This window comes from Macaca thibetana, chromosome 6 (genome assembly GCF_024542745.1).
Source record: "Macaca thibetana thibetana isolate TM-01 chromosome 6, ASM2454274v1, whole genome shotgun sequence".
Taxonomy (NCBI): Eukaryota; Metazoa; Chordata; class Mammalia; order Primates; family Cercopithecidae; genus Macaca; species Macaca thibetana.
In genome coordinates, this window is record NC_065583.1 from 27,345,546 (window position 1) to 27,367,145 (window position 21,600).

General features: G+C 44.2%; 2 protein-coding genes across 2 annotated transcripts in view; both read right to left on the bottom strand.

Moving 5' to 3' along the window:
• Positions 1 to 21,600, bottom strand: part of LOC126956755 (ubiquitin-conjugating enzyme E2 L3-like) — a 1,010,865-nt gene that overhangs the window by 302,260 nt on the left and 687,005 nt on the right. The gene's annotated exons all lie outside the window — the stretch shown is intronic.
• GALNT10 (polypeptide N-acetylgalactosaminyltransferase 10) overlaps positions 1 to 21,600 on the bottom strand; it is a 232,384-nt gene that overhangs the window by 91,754 nt on the left and 119,030 nt on the right. Inside the window, exon 4 of the mRNA XM_050793931.1 lies at positions 1,260 to 1,426. Within this exon, the coding sequence (XP_050649888.1) occupies positions 1,260 to 1,426 (167 nt within the window). The remainder of the gene's footprint in view (positions 1 to 1,259; positions 1,427 to 21,600) is intronic.

Genomic DNA, 21,600 nt, shown 5'->3' on the forward strand with positions numbered 1-21,600 from the left:
ATGTCAAGAGTTAGGGAAGACTTTATGGACCGGGTAAGAACTGAGTTAACTGTCTACATACACACACACACACACACACACACCCTCTCTCTCTTTCTGTCTCTCTGAGGCCTCTGTACTAAAGGCGTGTAATTAAGAGTGTGGTATTAAAACGGGGCGATGGGCAGGTGAGCCGCTCCTGAAACTGTCAGCTGCAATTATTCTGGAGTGCATGCATACTCCCTCTCTTCACTGCTTATTAGTGCCTCTGCAAGAAGGTGAGCAGAGGAAAGGGCTTCTCTTAATTTTGCTGCAATTGGTGAAAGCTTTGATGCAAAGAATAAGCTTGAGGCCACTGGCTGAAGGGCAATTTCTTCTTGGATTTCACTTTTGGCCCCATCTCTGTGTCTCTTAAACCCAAGACGAGAGTTATTCCACAGGGTAAGACTCACAGCTAAGAGGCTCTGGATGTAGCTAAGATCACATGCTTGGGGCCAGACAGACATGGTTCGGTTGCCACATTACTATCTGAGAGTTGTGACCTAGGGTAAGTCACTTAACTTCTCTGGGTCTCAGTTTTCTCATCTGTAAAACGGTGTGCCAGACACTGCAATCCCAGCTGGACTTACTTGACATCTCCAATCCACTTCTCCCTTTCCTAACTCACCAAAGAGGCCACAAACCAAAACACTCACATTCCCTGCCTTCCTTACAGATAGGGGTGCCCAGATGTCAGGGATCTGGCTGTGAGTCTACAGGACACTTTCCTGAATTAGAAGGCAAAACCTTGACAGATGAAGGCTTTGTGCCCTTGGTTCTCCACGCTTTTTCCTGCCTGAAAGGCAGACTTGCCAGAGGTACCATTTTGTGACCATGAGGATGTGGAGGCAGAAACAAAGAAAGAGCCTGGCTCTTGGATGACAGCTCTGAGCAGCCAGTTGCACCAGTCCTGGAGCTCTTGTTATGCAATATTTAATAAATAGATAGAGACAGATAAGTGAATGAATCCTTACACTTGTTTGAGCTATTGTTTATCAAGTTTTCTGTTTTTTTTTTTTCCAGTTAATACATTTCTAAACAGATACACAGCAGTAAAAATAGCAGCCACTTCATGAGTTGTGAGGATTAAATAAGAAAATGCGTGCACAGTGCAAGGTCCAGGCATTCAGCCAATGATGGCCTATATGTTGACGCTGCTAAAGAAGGGAAAACCTGCCATCCCTTTGGTGAGTCGCCAGATGAAGCACAGCGGGTGGGAGGCTCGGTGGGACAGATCCTACCTCGATCACTGAAGTCGTCGACCAGCACAATCTCAGCGACCAGCTCTGGGGGCGAGCGGTTGAGCACACTGTGGACGGTGCGGAGGAGGGAGGACCAGCCTTCGTTGTGGAAGGGGATGATGATGCTTGTGTTGGGAAGTGTCTCCAGGTAGCGCTTGCTGTTGCAGCTAGAGGGAAACAGAAGGGGAGGCAGAGGACAGGGTCAGCTCTCCTCCTGCCAAGAGAACTCAGTCACAGGGTTTGGCTAACTGCAAATCCCACTTCCTCTCCAGTCATTAGGGAATGAGCGAAATCCAGGGAGACCTTGGTCACGCAGGAACTTCTACATGACATCCCAAAGTTGTACCTCTAATCTCTGCATATATACCACACAGGGATATGTATAAAAGACCTCCCTGATTTTGAATAGTCATGATTTCACGTGGAGGACAGCCCTTCAGTAACACTCTGGCCTCTCTGTCCAGCTGTGATATTGTGATTTATAATAAGAACTACAGACTTTGGTCTTTGTCCTTGGTTCCTGGCACAGAGCTTCTAAAACTTGTCACTTCCTAAGCAACAGGGGTGCCAGGAAAATCTTATGTTCTAATATTTCATCTTTGACCCCAGTTCCTGACACAGCGCTCCTAAATCTCTTGGTGTTTTCTGGGTGACAGATGCATCTTTTGTTCTAATGAGGTGACTCTTGGTGGGCTCCAGGAGGCAGGGTGGTCACCAGAAAGAACATGCCATGACTAGAAGCTTAGAACTCTCAGCCCCACCCCACCGTCCTCCAGGAAGGGGACAGCAGCTGGAGACTGTGATGATAATTAATCATGTCCATGTGATGAGGCCTCCACAAGAACGTGGGAGGTCCTTCCCACAGACCCCGCCCTATGCAGCTCTTCATCTGGTTGTTCATTTGTATCCTTTCTAATATCCTTCATAATAAACTGGTGAAGGTGTCCTCCTGAGTTCTGTGAGCCACTCTGGCAGATAATCAAATCCAAGGAGGGGAACCACCAATTTACACCCAACTGGTCAGAATTACCCCAGGCCTGGATTTGCAAATGGCATCTGAAGGTGGAGGGTGAGGGATAATCTTGTGGGACCAAGCCCTTTACCTGCGGGATCTGACCCTAACTCCAGGCAGGTAGTGTCAGAATTGAATTGAATCACAGGACAGCAGGCTGGTGTTGGAGAATTGCTTGTTGGGGGAGCCCCTCTCCCTACCCCGCACATTTGGTCACAGAAATATTCTGTGTTGCACGTATGAATAGAGAGGGAAAAACAGTGACTTTGTTTTTTCCTATTACACATTCCTCTCCAATAGAGGAGAAATGATTTATCCATGAGTTTGGAAGAATAAACTGGGCTTCAATGGCTCAGCCCCTCCTCTTTCTCTCCCTGGGCTCTAGTCTCCACCACGGTAAGCTTAGGAGTGGAAGGCCCTGCCCCTTGTGCATCTTTCATACCATTATAACACCCAGAAGAATTAACATTGTTCCTTAATATCATCAAATATCTAGTTGGTGTGCAAATTTCCCTGATCTTATGTCTTTCTATAGTTGGTTTAAAACAGGATCAAAACAAGGTCCACATACTGCATACAGCTCATGGGTCTCCTAAGTCTCTTTTACACATAAACTTATGCCCTCCTGTTTTTTTTTTTCCCCCCTTCGATTTATTTGTTGAAGAAACTGGGCCATTTATCCTATAGGAGTCTCCACAGTCTGCATTTTGCTGCTTGCATCTCTGTGGTATCCTTTAAACTGTTCCTCTGTCTGTCCCCCTTTAGTTCTTGTAAACTGCTAGTTAGATTTATAAGCTTGACCTAATTCAATAAGCTATTCTGACAGGCTCTTCAAAGATGGTGGTACAGGGATCCCTTAGGAGACACATTGTGTCCAGTTGTCTTTCCTTTTGTGATAATCAATGCCTAAATATTTTATTTCATCAGGAGTTTGAAAAATGATTATATTCTAATTCTATTACTCCATCTTCATTTACCAGCTGGAATTATTCTATAGAGAAAAATTTACTACATCAACTATTTGTTCACTCCAAAGTATAGGAAAGGCAGGGTAAGTTCTTGATTCTTTACAAGTCTTTAGAATGAGTTGGTTACCTAGCATCCTCCAAAGAATGTCAATTATGTTAACTCACAAATGGACACATAATTAATGTGTTTCAATCCAATGTAGTTCTTATTTATTTTATTTATTTTTTTTTTTGAGACGGAGTCTCGCTCTGTCGCCCAGGCTGGAGTGCAGTGGCCGGATCTCAGCTCACTGCAAGCTCCGCCTTCCGGGTTTACGCCATTCTCCTGCCTCAGCCTCTCGAGTAGCTGGGACTACAGGCACCCGCCACTCACCCAGCTAGTTTTTTGTATTTTTTAGCAGAGACGGGGTTTCACCGTGTTAGCCAGGATGGTCTCGATCTCCTGACCTCGTGATCCGCCCGTCTCGGCCTCCCAAAGTGCTGGGATTACAGGCTTGAGCCACCGTGCCCGGCCTGCAGTTCTTATTCTTACTGGTTCCCAAATAAACCCATCTTGAGCCAAAAGGAGTCTTCTCAGGTTGACTCCTGAGTCCTTTGGACAAGACCAGAGTACTGATAGCTTCCTTGTTTTATGATAAAAGATATGAAAAGATTCCCCAGACTTAACTTGCACATTTCCTGCCCTAACCTAGAATCAGCCATTCTGCCAAGGAACCTTTAATCCTTAATATCATCAATATCACCATTCGGATGCTGCAATATGAGCACTAAGGGTGTTCCTTACCACTAGGTTGGTTATAGTTTCTACGCCTTTCCAGTGGTCAGAACTACAAATATATTTTATTTTTTTGAGACAGGGTTTCAGTCTGTCACCCAGGCTGAAGTGCAGTGTCACAATCTCGGCTCAATGCAACCTCCATCTCCCAGGCTCATGCCGTCCCACCTCAGCCTCCCAAGTAGCCGGGACTACGGGCGCACGCCACCCCGTGCCTGGCTAATTTTTGAATGTTTTTGTAGATACAAGGTTTCGCTAAGTTGCCCAGGCTGGTATAAATATATTTTAAACAATACATTATGAGTTTAAGCAGAAATTTTATATTTAACATATAGAATTACTGAGTTTTACTGAACTCTAATTTTATATTGTATCTCCTTTGTATTGAGATATAATTCGCACACCATAAAAGTTACTCTTTTTTAATTTAGTAGTTCTTAATATATTCACAGAGTTGTGCAACTATAACCACTGTCTAATTCCACAACATTTTCATCACTCCTAAAGAAACCCTGTGTGTACTAGTGGGCATTCCCCATCTTCCCCTCCTGCCAGCTAGCTGCTAGCAATCCCTAATCTGCCTTCTGTGTTCATGGATTTTCTTATCCTGGACATTTTATATAAATGGATTCATATTTGAGGCTTTTTGTGTCTGGCCACACTTAGTGTAATGTTTTCAAAGTTCATCCATGTTGTAGCATGCATCAATGTTTCATTTCTTTTTCATAGCTGAATAATAGCCCATTGTATGAATTCACCACATTTTATTTATCTATTCATCAATTAATGGATATTTGGGCTGTTTCTCCCTTTTGCCTATTATGAATAATACATGAATATGAACATTCATGTGCAAGTTTTTATGTAGACATGTTTTCAATTCTATGGGTACACAGCAAACAGCAGAACTGCTGGGTCAAAGGTAACTCCATTTTTAACTTTGTAAGGACCTGTCAAATGGTTTTCCAAAGTGATAACACCGTTTCACATTCCCACCAGCAATGTGAAATGAGATTTCCAATTTCTCCATATCCTCACCAATGCGTGCTATTGTCCACCTTTTTGATTATAGCCATCTTAGTGAGTGTGAAGTGGTATCTCCTTATCATTTAATGACTAATGACGTTGAGTATCTTTTCATATGTCTATTGGCCATTTGTACATCTTCTCTGGAAAAAATGGCTGGTAAATGTATATTTTACTTTCAATTTTTTTTGCAAGTGTGTAGAAACACAATTGATTTTTGTATATTAATTTTGCATCCTGCAGTCTTGCTGAGCACATTTATTAGTTCTAATAATTTTGTATAAATTCCTTAGAATTTCTTATGTACAAGACAACGCCACCTACAAATATAGGTAATTTTACTTATTCCTTTCCCATATAGATGCCTTTTTATTTCTTTTTCTTGTCTAATTGTCTTGGCTAGCGACTCCAGTACAATGCTAAACAGAAGGCAAGAGCAGACATCCTTATCTTGTTCCTGATCTTAGGAGGAAAAGCATTCTGTCTCTCACCAGTAAGCAAGATGTTAGTGTGGGTTTTTCACAGACGCACTTTATCAGCTTGGAGCAGTTCCCTTCTATTCCTAGTTTGCTGAGTGTTTTAATCCTGGAAAAAGAAGTGTTGGATTTCGTGAAATGCTTTTTTTTTTGCATGTACTGAGATGATCATGTCAGTTTTGTCCTTTATTTTATTAATATGATGTATTTACATTGATTTTCATATATTGAACCAGTCTTCCATTCCTGCAACATCCTACTTGGTCATAGTGTATAACCTTTCTTATACGTTGCTGAATTTGGTTTGCTAGTATTTTGTTGAGAATTTCTGCATCAATACTCACAAGGGACACTGGTCTACAGTTTTCTTGTTATGTCTTTGTCTGATTTTATTGTGTCTCTTTTGCTAAAAGTATGAATTCTTAACATTAATATAGCTACTTATTTGCTTTTTTCTACAATATATAATAGTTTCAGAAAACAATACCAATATTATGGCTAAGAATATGATTACAGAAAAGTTATTTGTCTCCAGCATACATATATAACTAGGAATCTACAGTCAAATTTTTATGTATTTAAGCCATTTGAAACAACTCCTCTCTGCATGGTTAGGCCACCAACTCACACACATTGGGCTCATTTATTTCATTTAGCTCTTTATTTTTAGGGATTGCTTTCTGCATTTAGTTTAGACTTAATCTTGTTTTTATAATTATATTAAATATTTATATGGCTCCCAAGTCAAATTCAAAAACCAAGTAATGCAAAGATTTCTGGCTTTTATCTATATATCTTCCATCTTGATTTTTCCCTCCTTCTAAGACTCCATTTTATTTTATGGTTGATCCTTGCATTCTTTCTTTCTAAGCAAGTCTATTTGGTCACACCAAGACCATTTTACAGAAATAAAATTTATCAATTTGATTTCGATAAGCTCTATGATTTAGCTTTAGGTGAGAAGAGGAATAAGAGGAGGGCAGCAACTTACTGAATTCTAAAACAGTGATTTGGAAAGTGGTAGCATCACCGAGAGCTTCTTGTTAGAAATGCAGATTCTCTGGCCACCCCAGACCACTTGAATCAGAAAGTCTCAGGTTGGGGCCCAGCAATTTTTATTTTATCAGGCTCCCTGGGTGACTTTGATGCCCACTCAAACCTGAGAATCATTACCCCAAAATATTCACATCCATCACTGGTAGATATTGGGTTCCCTGGGAACAGATCTTGAGGTGAAAATTGTTTTTTGATGCCTTCTTGGGGAGCACTCTGGGGAGATTCACCTGTAAGGAGGTGAGACAGGCAGAGGAGTGAGGAAGAGGCTGCCCCCATGTGGCTGCATTTGAGCCCCTGGCCCATTTTTACCAGGAGCTCTGTAGCTGAGAAGACCTTTCTAAGTGGTCCTACAGTGAGACAAGGGGCCTGGCCTTTATATCCAAGCATCAATTAGTCATTGGGAGGCGGCATAACCTTGAGCAAGGCTGTCTAGGGCAATTCCCGGTGGGAAGCACAGCTGTGAGCTGCCCACTGTCCCTCCTGCCAGCAGCTGGGGACACTGCATCTGCACAGAGCGCGCCTCATCACTCAACACTGACAGAACCCCACATGGAAGGCATGATTACCTTCCCCGGGTTACACGCAAAGAGCCTGAAGCACAGACACGGTGTAGAAATGTATGTAGTCACATAACTAGAAACATTAGATTCTGAACCTGGTACTCACCCCAGAGCCTGCCCTCTCAACCATGAGGCTGACATCCACAGGCCACTTTCACATCCAAATTTTCACCAGAGCCCCAGGGAGCAGGCAAGGCAGGGCTTCCATCCCCATTTCACAGAAGGTGCTGAGGCTCAAGGCAGAGGAGGCGGCCAGGGAAGGTGGAATTCTCAGTGCTGCGGCACTCCACAGTGTAACACAGCCCTACCCCCGTAATGGGGCTTGAAGCACTGAACATCATAGGGGGTGGTAGCAGCTCTGCCTGCCATACCTGGTTTCAGTACCTGACAGGATCTCAGGTAATGCTCAAGACAAGCCTGTGAGGAGGAAGGAACGCTGTGGGAGGCTCAACGAGGCGAAGGAACCTGCTGAGGCGGAGAAGCACCAAAAAAATGGGGCTTCCTCTTGGTTCTTCGAATGTGAGCAGGGGTTCCCTTGACCTCCCTGTCCACACCTGCCCTCCTACGTACATCACCTGACTGCCCGGCTGGCTGCTCCTCATACCTCCACATCCTAGCTTGAAGGTTGCCTCCTCACAGAAGTCTTTCCTGGCCCCTGCTTCCCCAGCTGTAGGTAGGTCCCTCCTGATATTCCGTCCCAGGCATCAGCCAAAACTATGGTCCGAAGGCCAAATCCGGCAGCCTGTTTTTGTGTGACCCTCAAGCTAAAATGACTTTTACATTTTTTTTTTTGAGATGGGGTCTTACTCTGTTGTCCAGGCTGGAGTATGGTGGTGCAATCATAGCTCACTGCAGTTTCAAACTCCTGGGTTCAAATGATCCTCCCACCTCAGTCTCCTGAGTAGCTGGGACTACAGGTGGGTGCCACCATGCCAGGCTAACTTTTAGATTTTTAACAAAACAAAACAACATACAAATCAAAGTAAACTATGCAATAGAGACCCCATGTGGCCCGCAAAGCCTGTAACATTTACTATCTGGCCCCTTACAGAAAAAGTTTGCTGAGCCCCATTTAATCTCCTAGCACCCTATGCTTCTCTTCACTGCACTTTATATATTTTATCTGGGAGTTTACTTGTCTGTCTTTTTCCCTAGAATATAAGCTCCATGATGAGGGACATTTTTATGCTTAGCCTAGCACAGTATCAGGCACACAGTCTGTGATCAATAAATATTTGCTGAATGAATGATACCAGAGTTCAACTTCAGTCTTTTTATACCATATCCCAAGTTCTTTTGTCTACGTGTCTCTTGATTTGTAGCTGTAGGGCAGTGTGATTCCCTTGCAGGAAATGCTCTTGCCCTTGCCTGCAGGGAGGCCAGGGTCCAGGCAGGAGGGGGAGTCTCAGGAATTGTGCCAACATGGTGAGCTCTGGCTGAGGACATCAGCTCCTTTGGGAGGATAGGGAATTTTCCCAGGGCCCAGAAGAGGGAACTTGAGGACCATGCAGGCTCAGAAAGAACAATTGCCCACCTGTGTCTCCAGCCAGAAACCAGGTGTGGTAAGCAGAGTAGCAGGCCCCAAGGATGGCCATACCCTAATCCCTGGAACCTGTGAACATGTGTACCTTATGTAGCAAAAGGGGCCTTGCAGACATGATTGAGGTTAAGGACCTGGAGATGATTGAGGTTAAGGAGCCAGGATTATCTACACGGTCCCAATGTAATCACAAGGGGTCTTTGAAAGCAGAGAACCTTTCTGTCTGCATTAAAAGATGAGACAGAAGAAGTAGAGATTTGAGCTACAAGAGGGACTCCACCCATGGTTGCTGGCTCTGAAGATGGAGGAAAGGGGTCGTGAGCCCAGGAAGGTGGGCAGCTCTTAGCAGCTGGGAACAGTCCTCAGCTGACAGACAGCCAGGGAACAGGAGCCTCAGTCCTCAACCCAGACAAGCAAGGTTCCCCTAGAGCCTCCAGAAAGGAAGGTAACCCTGCCACTGACACCTTGATTTTAGCCTGGTGAGACCCACGCACGTTGTATTTCTGACCTACAGAACTGTAAGAATACCTCTATGTTGTTTAAAATGGTAAGAATACATTATGCGTTGTGTTGTTTAAGCTTCCAGATCCATGGTAATTTGCTACGGCAGCTATAGAAAACAAATGCACGCGGAGTTGTCCTTGATACCCTTTTGCCCAGGGTGTAAACATTATTTGCAAACATTTAAAAAGTGGAAGATTCTACACAAAACCCCTCATTTCTGGTTTGTCTTAAACTTGGGCAACACTAACCCCCGAGTCTCATGCAACAGCAATGGGCTGGAGGTGACAGCGGGTGCCCCTCTCTAAGGGGCAGGTGCTCTCCAGACACTTCAGCTCTCTCCACAGCCTCACACCAGGGCAGCTTCAGCTGTTTCATTCCCTCATGTTAGCTCCCAGATCCCTGGTGATGCTGGAATCTGAGAGCCTGGAAGTAAAAAGCCTCAAGGGGAGGGGCTCCAGAGACTGGTAACAAGTTCTGGGGGTGGCCAGGTGCAGTGGCTCACACTTGTAATCACAGCACTTGGGAGGCTGAGGCAGGAGGATCACTTGAGCTCGTGAGTTCAAGACAGCCTAAGCAATATAGTGAGACCTCATCTACAAAAATAAAAAATAAAACATAAAAAAAAACAACAATTAGCGGGTGTAGTGGTGGGCACCTGTAGTTGTAGCTACTTGGGAGGCTGAGGTGGGAGGATCATTTGAGCCTGGGAGGCAGAGGAGGTTGCAGTGAGCCAAGATCGTGTCACTGCACTCTGTCTGGGTGACAGAGCAAGACCCTGTCTCAAGGAGAAAAAAAAAAAAAAAAGTTTTGAGGAGAAACTTGTGACATCTCAGGGCAATGCGTGTAACAACATCTCTTTGTATGCCACTGCAATCTACTGTTCAACTGTCAAAATGGGCAGGAGTCACTTTGCAACTTACTTTGAAATGCATCAAAACATATAGTGGATTGAGGAGTGGAGAGAGGGTTAGATGGATAGAGAGGTGATCCAGTAAGTAAACCAATGCTATTACGGACATGATGGGAACATGGGTGTTCACTGTATAATTCTTTCAACTTTTCTGTATGTCTGATGATTTCAGAAAGAAATGCTGGGGGGAAAAAAAACAGGTCAGAGTCCAGGACTTCTTAGTTTCAAAATTATACCTCTGCTAGAGACACAAAGGGAAACTGTGGGAGGGCAGATAAGCCTTTGCCCTGACTTCACCATTACATCTGGCAGAGAGCTCATTCCATCGTGTGAACAAGACTCCTCTGATTCCAGTAGTCCAGTTCTGATGGAAAAGTCAGCCTCTCTCCCTTTGGGACCTTCCAGACATCCTTCATATCCTCTCTTGCTCTACCGTCTTGCTGGCCTCTTTTTATTCAGTCCCCACACAGCCTTCCTCTGCCCCTTCCTCTCCTCTCTAATCCTTTTGATCATTTCAGCCAGCATTCTCTGGGAATCTGCTCCAACTTCATTATGTTGGCCTTCACAAACAAATGAAAGCACCCCTTCTTAAAAATCCCCTTTCCTTAACTCGGCTGAATCCTTTGCGGCCAAGAAAGACTGGTGATATCTGGTTTTCTACAAAAGTTCCTGTCTTAACATCTAATTTCACAGGAGGCTTGCTTGACTGAAGCAGGGTTGGGGGTGGGGTGGGGTGTTAGCTGTAATAAATTGCCTGGGGTCCATGGGTGAAATACAATATAGCTATTACACATTAGAAAGCCCTCACTCACTCCAGGCCCAGAGCCGGGCCCCACAGCCTGCAGTTAGACACACAAACACCATCATGCATTAAGGGAAGTAGACAAAGCCACAATAGACTAAATTCACTTCTAATTTAATTCAATCATGGAATTAAAGATTATTCAGAACTCAAATAAAAGGCTCAGCTTGGATCACAGCCCTGAACGTGTGCCTGTCTTTACAATTTTTTTTTGATCTCTCTTTCTCTCCCTCCTCTATCCATCCAGTCATTTCCTAAATAAACACAAAACTTAAATTCGACATTTGCCATGAGCACTAGTCATTAGTTTGGTCCCAGCTTCGTAGAGGTTCTTTGTTTAAACAAAAAAATTATGTGACCTGCTCAAATTAATCTCTCCAGGATCCAGCAGGGTACCTGGCTCTATAGACCTGCCCACAAGCCACCTTCCAGTCCAGAGCCCAAGCAAAGCCCCTTTTCTCTGCCTCTTATTAGGCCACAGATCACAGCAGACAAAGGGGATCTGGGGACTGCACATAAGAAAATAGAAAGCCACTACTCATACCAGTGACACTCCCATCTTAGCAGCTCCACTTAAGACCTGTCTACATGTTGTGTTTTAGGATCTCAACACTGGATGGTGGAGTGTGCCCTCTTCCTTTGTGTATGATAAATAAGAAGCATCCTTTTGTCCACATGTCCTCAGAAAGCAGCCACAGGAAAAGGGGCCTACGGCAATGCTCCCATTGCAAAGAGGCTGGGCATGGCTACCACCGTGGGCCAGGCAAGATAACCTCTGCTTCCTCATGACTTATGCCTGACAGTTTAGAGAGCTCGTTTCCTTCTCTCTCCTCTAATCTGTACCATACTCAAATAAGGTAGATGAAGCAGGGTGTGTTAACCCCATTTTCCAGATGAGGAAAATGGAGCTCAGAGGGGTAAATGACTTGGATTCGGGCCTCAAATTCAGGTAGTATTTATTTAAAATAACATATTTTTTAAAATTTCAAAAGTGGTCATTGCTAAGCACAAGAGTCTGGAAGACATAGCGAGGCTCAAAGGAAAACTGACAACAGCAAACATACTGTTCTGCCGCTAACATGTGGGGCTGGCCTCTGCTAAACATTCGGGATGTGTCCTCTCTGTGTTCTCCTCTGCACACGTGCATTTGTCTTTACAACATGGCATACAGCACACGGACTCTTCCGTGTCCTCCCTCTGCTTCCCCTACCCCAGATGGCATTCAGGTCTTTGTGGGCTTCTAGATGCAGCGTGACCTCCTGAGATGCTTGGAAGAGTCTCTCTGGGGTCAGGACCGAGCAGAGTGATGGCCCAGCAGAGGGTCAAAGCAATGGCACTCTGAAACTTCCAGCACACAGCCTCAATGTTGAGGCCCTCTTGAATCAATACTTCGGACCCCAAAAGGTACTGTGAAAGAAGAGACTTCTGTGGAGTTTAGAATCTTACAACTGAGAGTTGGTGGAAACATTTTCTCTGTTGCAAAAGCACTTTCACTGTCCTTTGGTTTATGGTCTGATTAGGTTCCGAGCCTGCCTGTGCAAAGCTTAGTGAGAGGTGTACAGCACAGGGACAAAGAGACACAACTGGGATGTTCATTGACACACACTGAAATAGTGAAAAGAGCAGAAACAGTGAATGTCCACCGGGGAAGATGAAATAAAAGATGAAAAATTCAAACAATGGGATACTGATAAGCAGTTAAAAAATAAGGCAGAAAGCGACAATGACGATAATAGAAAACATCTGTTGAGGATTTCCAATATGCCAGACAGTGCTGTAGGCACTAAATATGCATTAAGTCATTTAATTGTCAAAATAATCTTATAATGTAGGGAATATAATTCTCATCACAAAGAAGAAGAAACAAGCTACAGAGAAGAAACTTGCCTATAGTCAAATAGCTGGCAAAGAATGAAGCCCAGATTTAAACCCATCTGTCTTTTATATATATTAGTATTTTATAGGGATAATTTATCAATCCTATTAATTGTATCAGCACAAAAGAATGACTAGGTAAAAAACAAATACTGAGGAAACTAAGTAGGTGTTTGAAATTGTGGCTTCTAGCCTTTGCTCTGCCATGCAAGAATCCAAGTCAACAATCCATGCAACTGAGGTCCCAGCTGGACCTCAGTTTCCCTTTATGTCAATGAGGGAATGGGCAAGTCTGCATGTCTTCCCTTTCTCTTGGTAGCAGCAACCTGATTTTCCTTGGGGAATCTCCTACACCTCACCTGTAGAGGGCTGGGGTGGAGCTGACTCCTTCCTTGCCTTGAGGGTGGGCAAAGGAGCCTGGCTTAGCCAGTCACAGCATCTCACCTCTCCAGCCCTGTTATAAGTAGGTTGAGGACAGGCACGCCTGCAAATCAGAGAAAGTCTTTGCTGAAACAACTGGGAAAGACACAAGCTCTTTTCTGTTGAGATTGAACATGGGAGAATATATATCTGGTCTTCCTGGGGCAACCATGTGGACTGTTCCTTGCCTCAGAATGAAGTTAACAGAGTAGAAAACAGAGCCAAGAGTTGGAGAGAGAGATTCCTATTGGCATCAGTTGGGGACCTGGATCCAGCTATGGCTGAAGCCAAGGTCTATTCCTGGCCTTTTCAGTTATATAAACCAATACATTTTCTTTTCTTAAGTCAGTTTGAGTTAGGTTTTTTTGTCACTTGCAACTAGAAGAATCTTTGCTGATATAACTAGATAATCTCTAGGTATATTCAGTCAAATGAATCTGTTTTGGACCCAGTGATGGCTTCTGAAGGACAAAGAGGCACAACTGTTGCCCAGACTTGACCTCTGATCTGAAGTGGGCAGGTTCTCTCTGCTGTAGAAGAACTTTGCTTGTTCACTGACCAAGAGAAAGGGACCTGGGCAGAGGGCCATGATGGGACTGGGAGGAAAGGAGATAACTCAGCTTGCTTGTGACCAAACAGCTCCTAATTTCACATTCCCTAAAGGATTCTGAGCTCTTGGGACACAAAGACATATATAATATACTAAGATGTACCATCAGGGCTTAATGCTGGAGCGCTAGAAAACAAAAGTCAAAATACAAGAGAAGCATTTCAAAAATCTTCTCTCTAACTCTGAAATATAACAATCCAATCGTTTAAAAGGGAACTATAACAAACATTCAGTTCCCTAGCATGGGACACGATCCACAGACCAAACTGAAATGTAAGTCAATTGAACAAACCCAATATTATATGTGCCTAAGGGAGCAAGAATGCTCCGGACCTGGGTTCAAATCCTGACTCTGCTCCTTTGCAACTGTGAGACCGCGGCAAGTTCCTCTCCCATGCTGAGCCTCAGTTTCCTTATCTATGGAATAGGGATGGTAACACCATGAGAATGTCATGAGAACCAAATGAGAGAGTACATTTAAAACAGCCAGGTGGAGGGATAAGTAGCTGGCTGTTCTTGGAGATGGGTAAATGTGGAGGACAACTCACAGCAAAGATTTCACAGCTCCTGATTTCAGTTCTCTCAGAATCAGGGCTGACCATCCCAGGAAGGGCATGGGGCTTCAGTAAGGCTTCACTGAAGAGTTCTGCTCTAGTAGGCAAGAACCCCACTTTTGGTACCTCAGGCTTTGGCTGGCTCATGACTCAAAACCTTCTCATTTGCTCATTCCCTTGCATCATTCATGTATTCAAGAAATGTAATATACTGAGCACTTACCCTGTGACAGGCACAACGCTAAGCCCTGGAATTAAAATGGCAGGAAACAAGCTGTCGTTCCTGTCCCGTGGGATACAGAGTCTAATCAGGGTTGTGGACGACAGGCAAATAACATAAACAGTAATACATTAGCATAATTTTTTTCTGCCTTCCTGTGTATGGCTGTGAGGTGACGGCAAAATGAAAACAGCCTAGAAAGGCACAGACTGAAGTGTTACTAGTGGCACAGCCTCATGCCCAGGCCTGTGTCTTGCCATCAACAAGCACGCCATGAGTAGTTGCTGAGTTGAACTGGAGTTGGAAGTTGCCTCGTCCAACCCGTCTGTTTTCCAAGTAAGGTAGTGAGGCTTAGAGGAGCTGCTTGGTGATCCCAGACAACGTGGCCAGCTGGGAGGTGGACCTGGCTCCTCAGTTTAGTCCCAACACAAAGAGAAAATCTTTTGGAGACCCTGGATGTAAATAACAAATCTAAATCGGACACAGTTTCAAGGTGCCAGTGTTTGCTGTCAGGTTCCAAGTGGTGCCTGTTGACTTGGCAAGTCCATGGGGGGCTGACCACGCAGCCTAGGGAAGTGGGATCTTCAAGAAGATTCAATGAACTTCAGCAACTAAAAACTCCACTAATAAAAATGTGGATGCCCTAAATATGCTTGCTGAGGTCCATTCAATGTTCATTCTCTTTTCTCAGAAGTAGTTTGGTATGGACTTGGAGCCAAAAAGACCAAAGAGTATTAGCTATATAGCCTTTGGCAAGTTATCAAACACCTGCTTAGTTTCTTCCTTTATAAAATGGACTTGTAGGTTGAGCTGAGAAGTGAATAAGAAAGGAACATGTTGGTGCTCTGTAAACAGGAGGGTCATCAGGTACCATCTTGGTCCAACAAGGAACTTACATGGTGATCAGGTCAGTCACGGGGCCTACCTTGTCCATGCCTTCCCTTCTGACAGAAATGACCAAGCCCACAGCCCTGGCTGAAGAAGGAGTCCTGGGTGGGCTCTATGACTGCTCCTTACCTGGCCACAGTTGCTTAGGGCATTAGCAGAGCTCTGACTCAGGGTCACCAATCCATTGACTTGCCAGGGGTCAATGGCCTTGCAAGAAATCTGTGCCAAAATGAGGCTCAGCAGACCAACCAAATTCTCTCTTTTGAGGATATACCTTGATGTGTGGAAAGAATGTCACAGAGCTAATGAGAGGAGCAGACAGAGCTACACAGAGGAGAGCTAAGGCCTCTTAATGGTGGAATCTAGAAATTCCTGGTGCTGAGGAGATCGTAAGAGAACCTGGAGGCCAGCCTTGGAAAAATTTCCCCTTTCAGGCACTGAGAGGCCTGTCTGTGCCATGGCTCCACCTCCTTCCCCTGGGGGGCCTTTCTCACATTCCACCTAGACAACATTCCCATTTCCCTCTACTGTCCGTAATTCTTTGCGTGGGATACTCCAATAGCTGAAGTAATCTTGAAGCCAAGGAATTCTGTCCTATCTCTAAATCTGTTCCCTGGATTAAAAAACCAAGAGTAGGCCGGGCGCGGTGGCTTACGCCTATAATGCCAGCACTTTGGGAGGCCGAGGAGGGCAGATCACGAGGTCAGGAGATCCAGACCATCCTGGTTAACACAGTGAAACCCCGTCTCTACTAAAAATACAAAAAATTAGCCGAGCGTGGTGGTGCGCGCCTGTAGTCCCAGCTACTCGGGAGGCTGAGGCAGGAGAATGGCGTGAACCCGGGAGGCGGAGCTTGCAGTGAGCCCAGATCGCGCCACTGCACTCCAGCCTGGGCAACAAAGCGAGACTCCATCTCAAAAAAAAAAAAAAAAAAAAAACAAGAGTAAGCATCCAAAAGTGTACTAGAGCTGGGTCAATTATTTTTATTTTTTATTTTTGATTGTGAAAATAATTGGATTCTTTTAGAATTCAGATTTCTAAACTTCAGAAGTACCACTAATATGGAAATCTGGACTTCCAGGTCATAGACACTGAGACTGCTAGGACACACTGTTGTTGTTCCACATGATTTGCAATGCCCTATCAACACGGAACTAACTGGGCCATCATGACATTAAGAGCAATTACTTGTAGTTCACAGCACTTCACCATCACTACGCTCTGCACATTGTGGCAAATTACTCTTCGGCAATTTTAGGGATTAGTTTTTGGGTTTTTTTTTTTTTTTAAGGAAATTACCATTTTAAAAATTGTCAAGTGACTCTTGTTTGAAAGCTTTTAGTGCTTGGACTTCTAGATAAACAATCATCTTCTGGAAATGGGCACCACTTTAGCACTTTCTCATGGTAACCAAATCCAACATACTCTCCTTTGACAAGCAGATGACAATTTTGGATTTTCCCCTAATGAGATGGAGCTGGTTGGGAGCTGGTTTGTATGTTGTGGGAGGCAGGGAGGCAGGTAGGCAGACGCCAGCATCTGTTTGGGTTGAGGACCAAGGCAGAAGGCCAATTACCACTCCCAGGCCACATACACAGCTTTAACCTAAAAGGCCAATCAGAAGCAATGAATATTAAGTATGGAAAGCCTGACTCTCATCTCATTTGCGTTCCTTGGTATAAAGATGAGGAAAATGAGGCCTAGAATGAGGAGGGACCTTCCCAGAGTCACAGAGGGAGATAGCTTATCCATATCTCAAACAGTGGCCCTTGGTCCAAGGGTAAGAATCCTAGGAAGGGCACTTCCTTGGGATGCAACTACAGGTGTGGTGAGGGAAGCAGATAGGCTGAAGAGACACTCGGCTCTGGGTTCAAATCCCATGTCTGTCACTTAGCAGCTGGGTCACCTTGGGAAAGTCATAACCTCCCTGAGACTTACTTTCCTCTTGGGTAAAATGCATCCTTCCTATTAAGGCTGTCACAAGGAATAAAAGAGGTGCCATATGTGAATGCACCTGGTATAGCATCTGGTATGTAAATTTAGTTTCCACTTTACAGAGGCCACAGCATAGGTCATTTTCCAGCAAATGGTATAAGTTCAAAATTCTAGAATTTTCTCCTCTCTATTCTGCAAAAGACAATCCCCTTAAAATATAACGTTCTCAGAAAGACTACGACCAATGGTCTTGGAACCACCAAGAAACTAAGTGGAAGTCAGAGACAGCTCCACCAGAACAAGAGGCAAAAGCTGAGTCTTAGTGGGTAGAACGTGAGAAGTCCCTGTTCCCTTTCCCCATCCTCCCTCGAGCTGCAGACTTAGGCGTTCTCCTGACACATACTGATTTCAAGCCTCTTTCCTCAGCTCAAGGCTCATGCTGAGGCTCAGTTATCCAGCCCTTCTCTACCCTCCTGTCGGGGATGAGACAGGCACGAGCTGTCTCTTTAACACAGTCTGGCTGGAATCAGAGGACCCAAAAGATTACTTGACAATGTATGCCAAGGCTGACATCTTTATGAAGGCCCTTTGCCATTCAGGGGAGGCCTTGCTGAGAGCCAGCCAAACCCACCTGCTAGTCCCTGTTCAACAGACAGCTAAGAGACACACAAAGGTTTATTCTTATTATTCATATTGTTAATTATAAACCTCAGCAGTATCAGTTCGTCACTAGTTGTGCACCCCCTGACTAGGACCAGAGATGTCAGATACAAGGAGTGTTTAAAGGATCTTGGTGTGTGCTTTCTTTTCCTTCCTTTTGAACTTACATTTTGGGAACTGTTTTAGGTCATATCTAGTTTTAAGATGGTTATAAAAACAATAACTTTTTTTTTTTTTTTTTAGAGTCTCGCTCTGTCACCCAGGCTGGAGTGCAGTGATGCGACTTCAGCTCACTACAACCTCCGCCTCCCACGTTGAAGCAATTCTCCTGCCTCAGCTTCCTAAGTAGCTGGGACTATGAGGCACTCACCATCACGCCCAGCTAATTTTTGTATTTTTCGTAGAGATGTGGTTTCACCATGTTGGCCAGGCTGGTATCAAACTCTTGACCTCAAGTGATGTACCTGCCTCGGCCTCCCAAAGTGTTGGGATTAAAGGCATGAGCCACCGCACCCAGTCTAACAATAACATTAAAAAAAAAATCTAGCAACAGTTTCTTTACACTGCTGTCCCACATGATAAAATGTTTAGTCCTCCTACAGATGTAACATGCAATATATTCTACATACTCAAGCTTTAAACTAAGGATGACAGCAGGAGGGAGGAACTCTGGTTAATGAATATGGTGTGCAAGGCAAAAAACAGCCCTAAGGACCACACCTCACATCCCAGTGAGCTGCCAGCTGCCAGGCAAACATTCCTTAGAAGGAAATGGACTTTATTTATTTATTTATTTATTTTTGAGACGGAGTCTCGCTCTGTAGCCCAGGCTGGAGTGCAGTGGCCGGAACTCAGCTCACTGCAAGCTCCGCCTCCCGGGTTTACGCCATTCTCCTGTCTCGGCCTCCTGAGTAGCTGGGACTACAGGCGCCCGCCACCTCGCCCGGCTAGTTTTTTGTATTTTTTAGTAGAGACGAGGTTTCACCATGTTAGCCAGGATGGTCTCGATCTCCTGACCTAGTGATCCGCCCGTCTCGGCCTCCCAAAGTGCTGGGATTACAGGCTTGAGCCACCGCGCCCGGCCGGAAATGGACTTTAATATCAAGTTACTTGATGGTTCATAAAAGAGGAGAAAAGAAGAAATAACAATGTAATGTGTTCCAGGATGTTTTTTGCCACACTGTTTCCAGAAACAAGGACCTGGAAATGACCTGTATGTCTGTCTACAGAGGAACTGTTGACTAAATTATATGCCTATGGAATATTACCCAGCTATTAGAAATATCTTAAAATGTGACCACAATATATTAAGTGAAAAAAGTACTTGTAGAATAAAACACAATAGTACAACCACATTTTTATAAAACAAAACAAAACCCTAAGCCCCATTCATACGTCTCTATATATTGTATAAGCAAAGAAAAAACTATGGAAAGCTATACACTAAACTGTTACAATTCACTACTCGGGAGGACTTAGGATTGGAGTGTAAAGTGGGGGGATAGAGAGGGGAGAGGGACTATTGATTTATTCCCCTGAAAGGTGTGGAGAAGGAGGCTTACAATCAAGAAAGAATTATGTTCTTTTCTATGTAACAGTGCTCCTAAGCTAAGCTATTCTACTTGTCTTATCATCACGCTGCCCTTGATACCATCTTAATGAAGGGAGAGAACTGATAATCACTCTCATCTTCCAGTCATTATTTTCTTTTTTCTTAAACCCTTTCAAGGCCAACACGACTTAGAAATCAAACTCATCTCTGTAACCAATTTTGCTGAATGCTATTTATCTGCTTCTGGACAAGAACATATTACCTTCCGCATGGTGAATGCGATGCACGCAGAGGAGTCTGCTGGTTGTGTTTGCTGGATTTATATAGCAAATACCACTCACTAGGCCTGGTCCAAGTACCTTCATGGACAGAGGATTCAGATTTAAAAACATTTCCCTCCACCGGGTACGGTGGCTGATGACTGTAAAAACGTTTCCCTCCACCGGGTACGGTGGCTCATGACTGTAATTTCAGTACTTTGGGAGGCTAAGGTGGGCAGATCAACTCAAGGCCAGGCGTTCGAGACCAGCCTGGCCAACATGGTGAAACTCCGTCTCTACTAAAAATACAAAAATTAGCCTGGATGTAGTGGTGTGTGCCTGTAGTCCCAGTTACTTGAGAGCCTGAGTACAAGAATTGCTTGACCCCGAATGGCAGAGTTTGAGGTGAGCTGAGATTGCATCACTGTACTCCAGCCTGGGCAAAAGAAGGAGAATCTGTCTCAAAAAAAAAAAAAAAAAGTCTCCCTCTCTGTGAGACATGGGTTTCGGGTCTCAGGTCTCAGGTCTCAGCCTGTGTATGATGCAACAGAAAAAACACAGGCTTGGATCTAGGTCAAGCCTTCTTTGCCTTCTACTAGCAGTGTGAACTGGAACAAAGGGCTGAGGTTCTCAGAGGTTTAGTTTGTGCATCTGTAAAATGGAGCTAGTGATGATCCCCACTTGATACAATTTCAGAGAGGCTGGAACCATAAAATAGTTGTAATAGTTTGTAAACCAGAAGACAATGTTGAGTATAAAAGAAATAAATCATCATCGCACAACAGTTCAGAATAGGAACAAGTAAGGTACAACTGGTAAGGTGTTCAGCACAATGCCTGGCACACTGACAAATAAATAGGAGCGCTCGACAAACAGTACATGTTGTTATTAATGGAGAACACAGCATCCATCTCTAGAAGACTTAGAAAATGCATCTGTTTGCAGAAATAATAAAAAGAAAACAAGTCACACATCCAGTCATGTAGATATACGTGGCTTTTATCTAGCATAAACTGTAGGGAGTAGATGCCCATATAATTTTTAGTTGATAGGCATCCATTTTTGCTGGTAGATTATTTATCTTCACAATTTCAACCTGAGGGCTGAATTCACTGAACTCTTTTAAAAATTAGAGAAAAGAAGTCAATGTGAGAAATGTTATTGGCTACCATTTTATTTTAAGGCATATGAGCACCTTTAAATCCCAATATTAGTCAATATTGGGATCAATATTGGATCGATAACTGTTATCCTGAAAGAAACACTACTTTTCAGAAGGGAGTCATTTAATTTCAGAGAAGAAGAGCTGATTTAAGTCTCCTAAAAAATCAGTAATGAGGCCAGGCACAGTGGCTCATGCCCGTAATCCCAGCACTTTGGGAGGCTGAGGTGGGCGGATCACTTGAGGTCAGGAGTCCAGACCAGCCTGGCCAATATGGTGAAACTTGTCTTTGCTACAAACACAAAAATTAGCCGGGTGTGGTGGTATGTGCCTGTAATTCCAGCTACTTGGGAGGCTGAGGCAGGAGAATCGCTTGAACCCAGGAAGCGGAGGATGCAGTGAGCCAAGATCACAGCTGCACTCCAGCCTGGGTGACAGAGCAAAAAAAAAAAAAAAAAAAATCAGTGATGGTCCAAAAAAAGAAAAACCTACATTTTTTCCTTTCCCAGCTTACAAATCATTCCACCTACAGGCCCTCGCCTCCCACAACAGTCTCGCTAACAACCTGCCAAAACA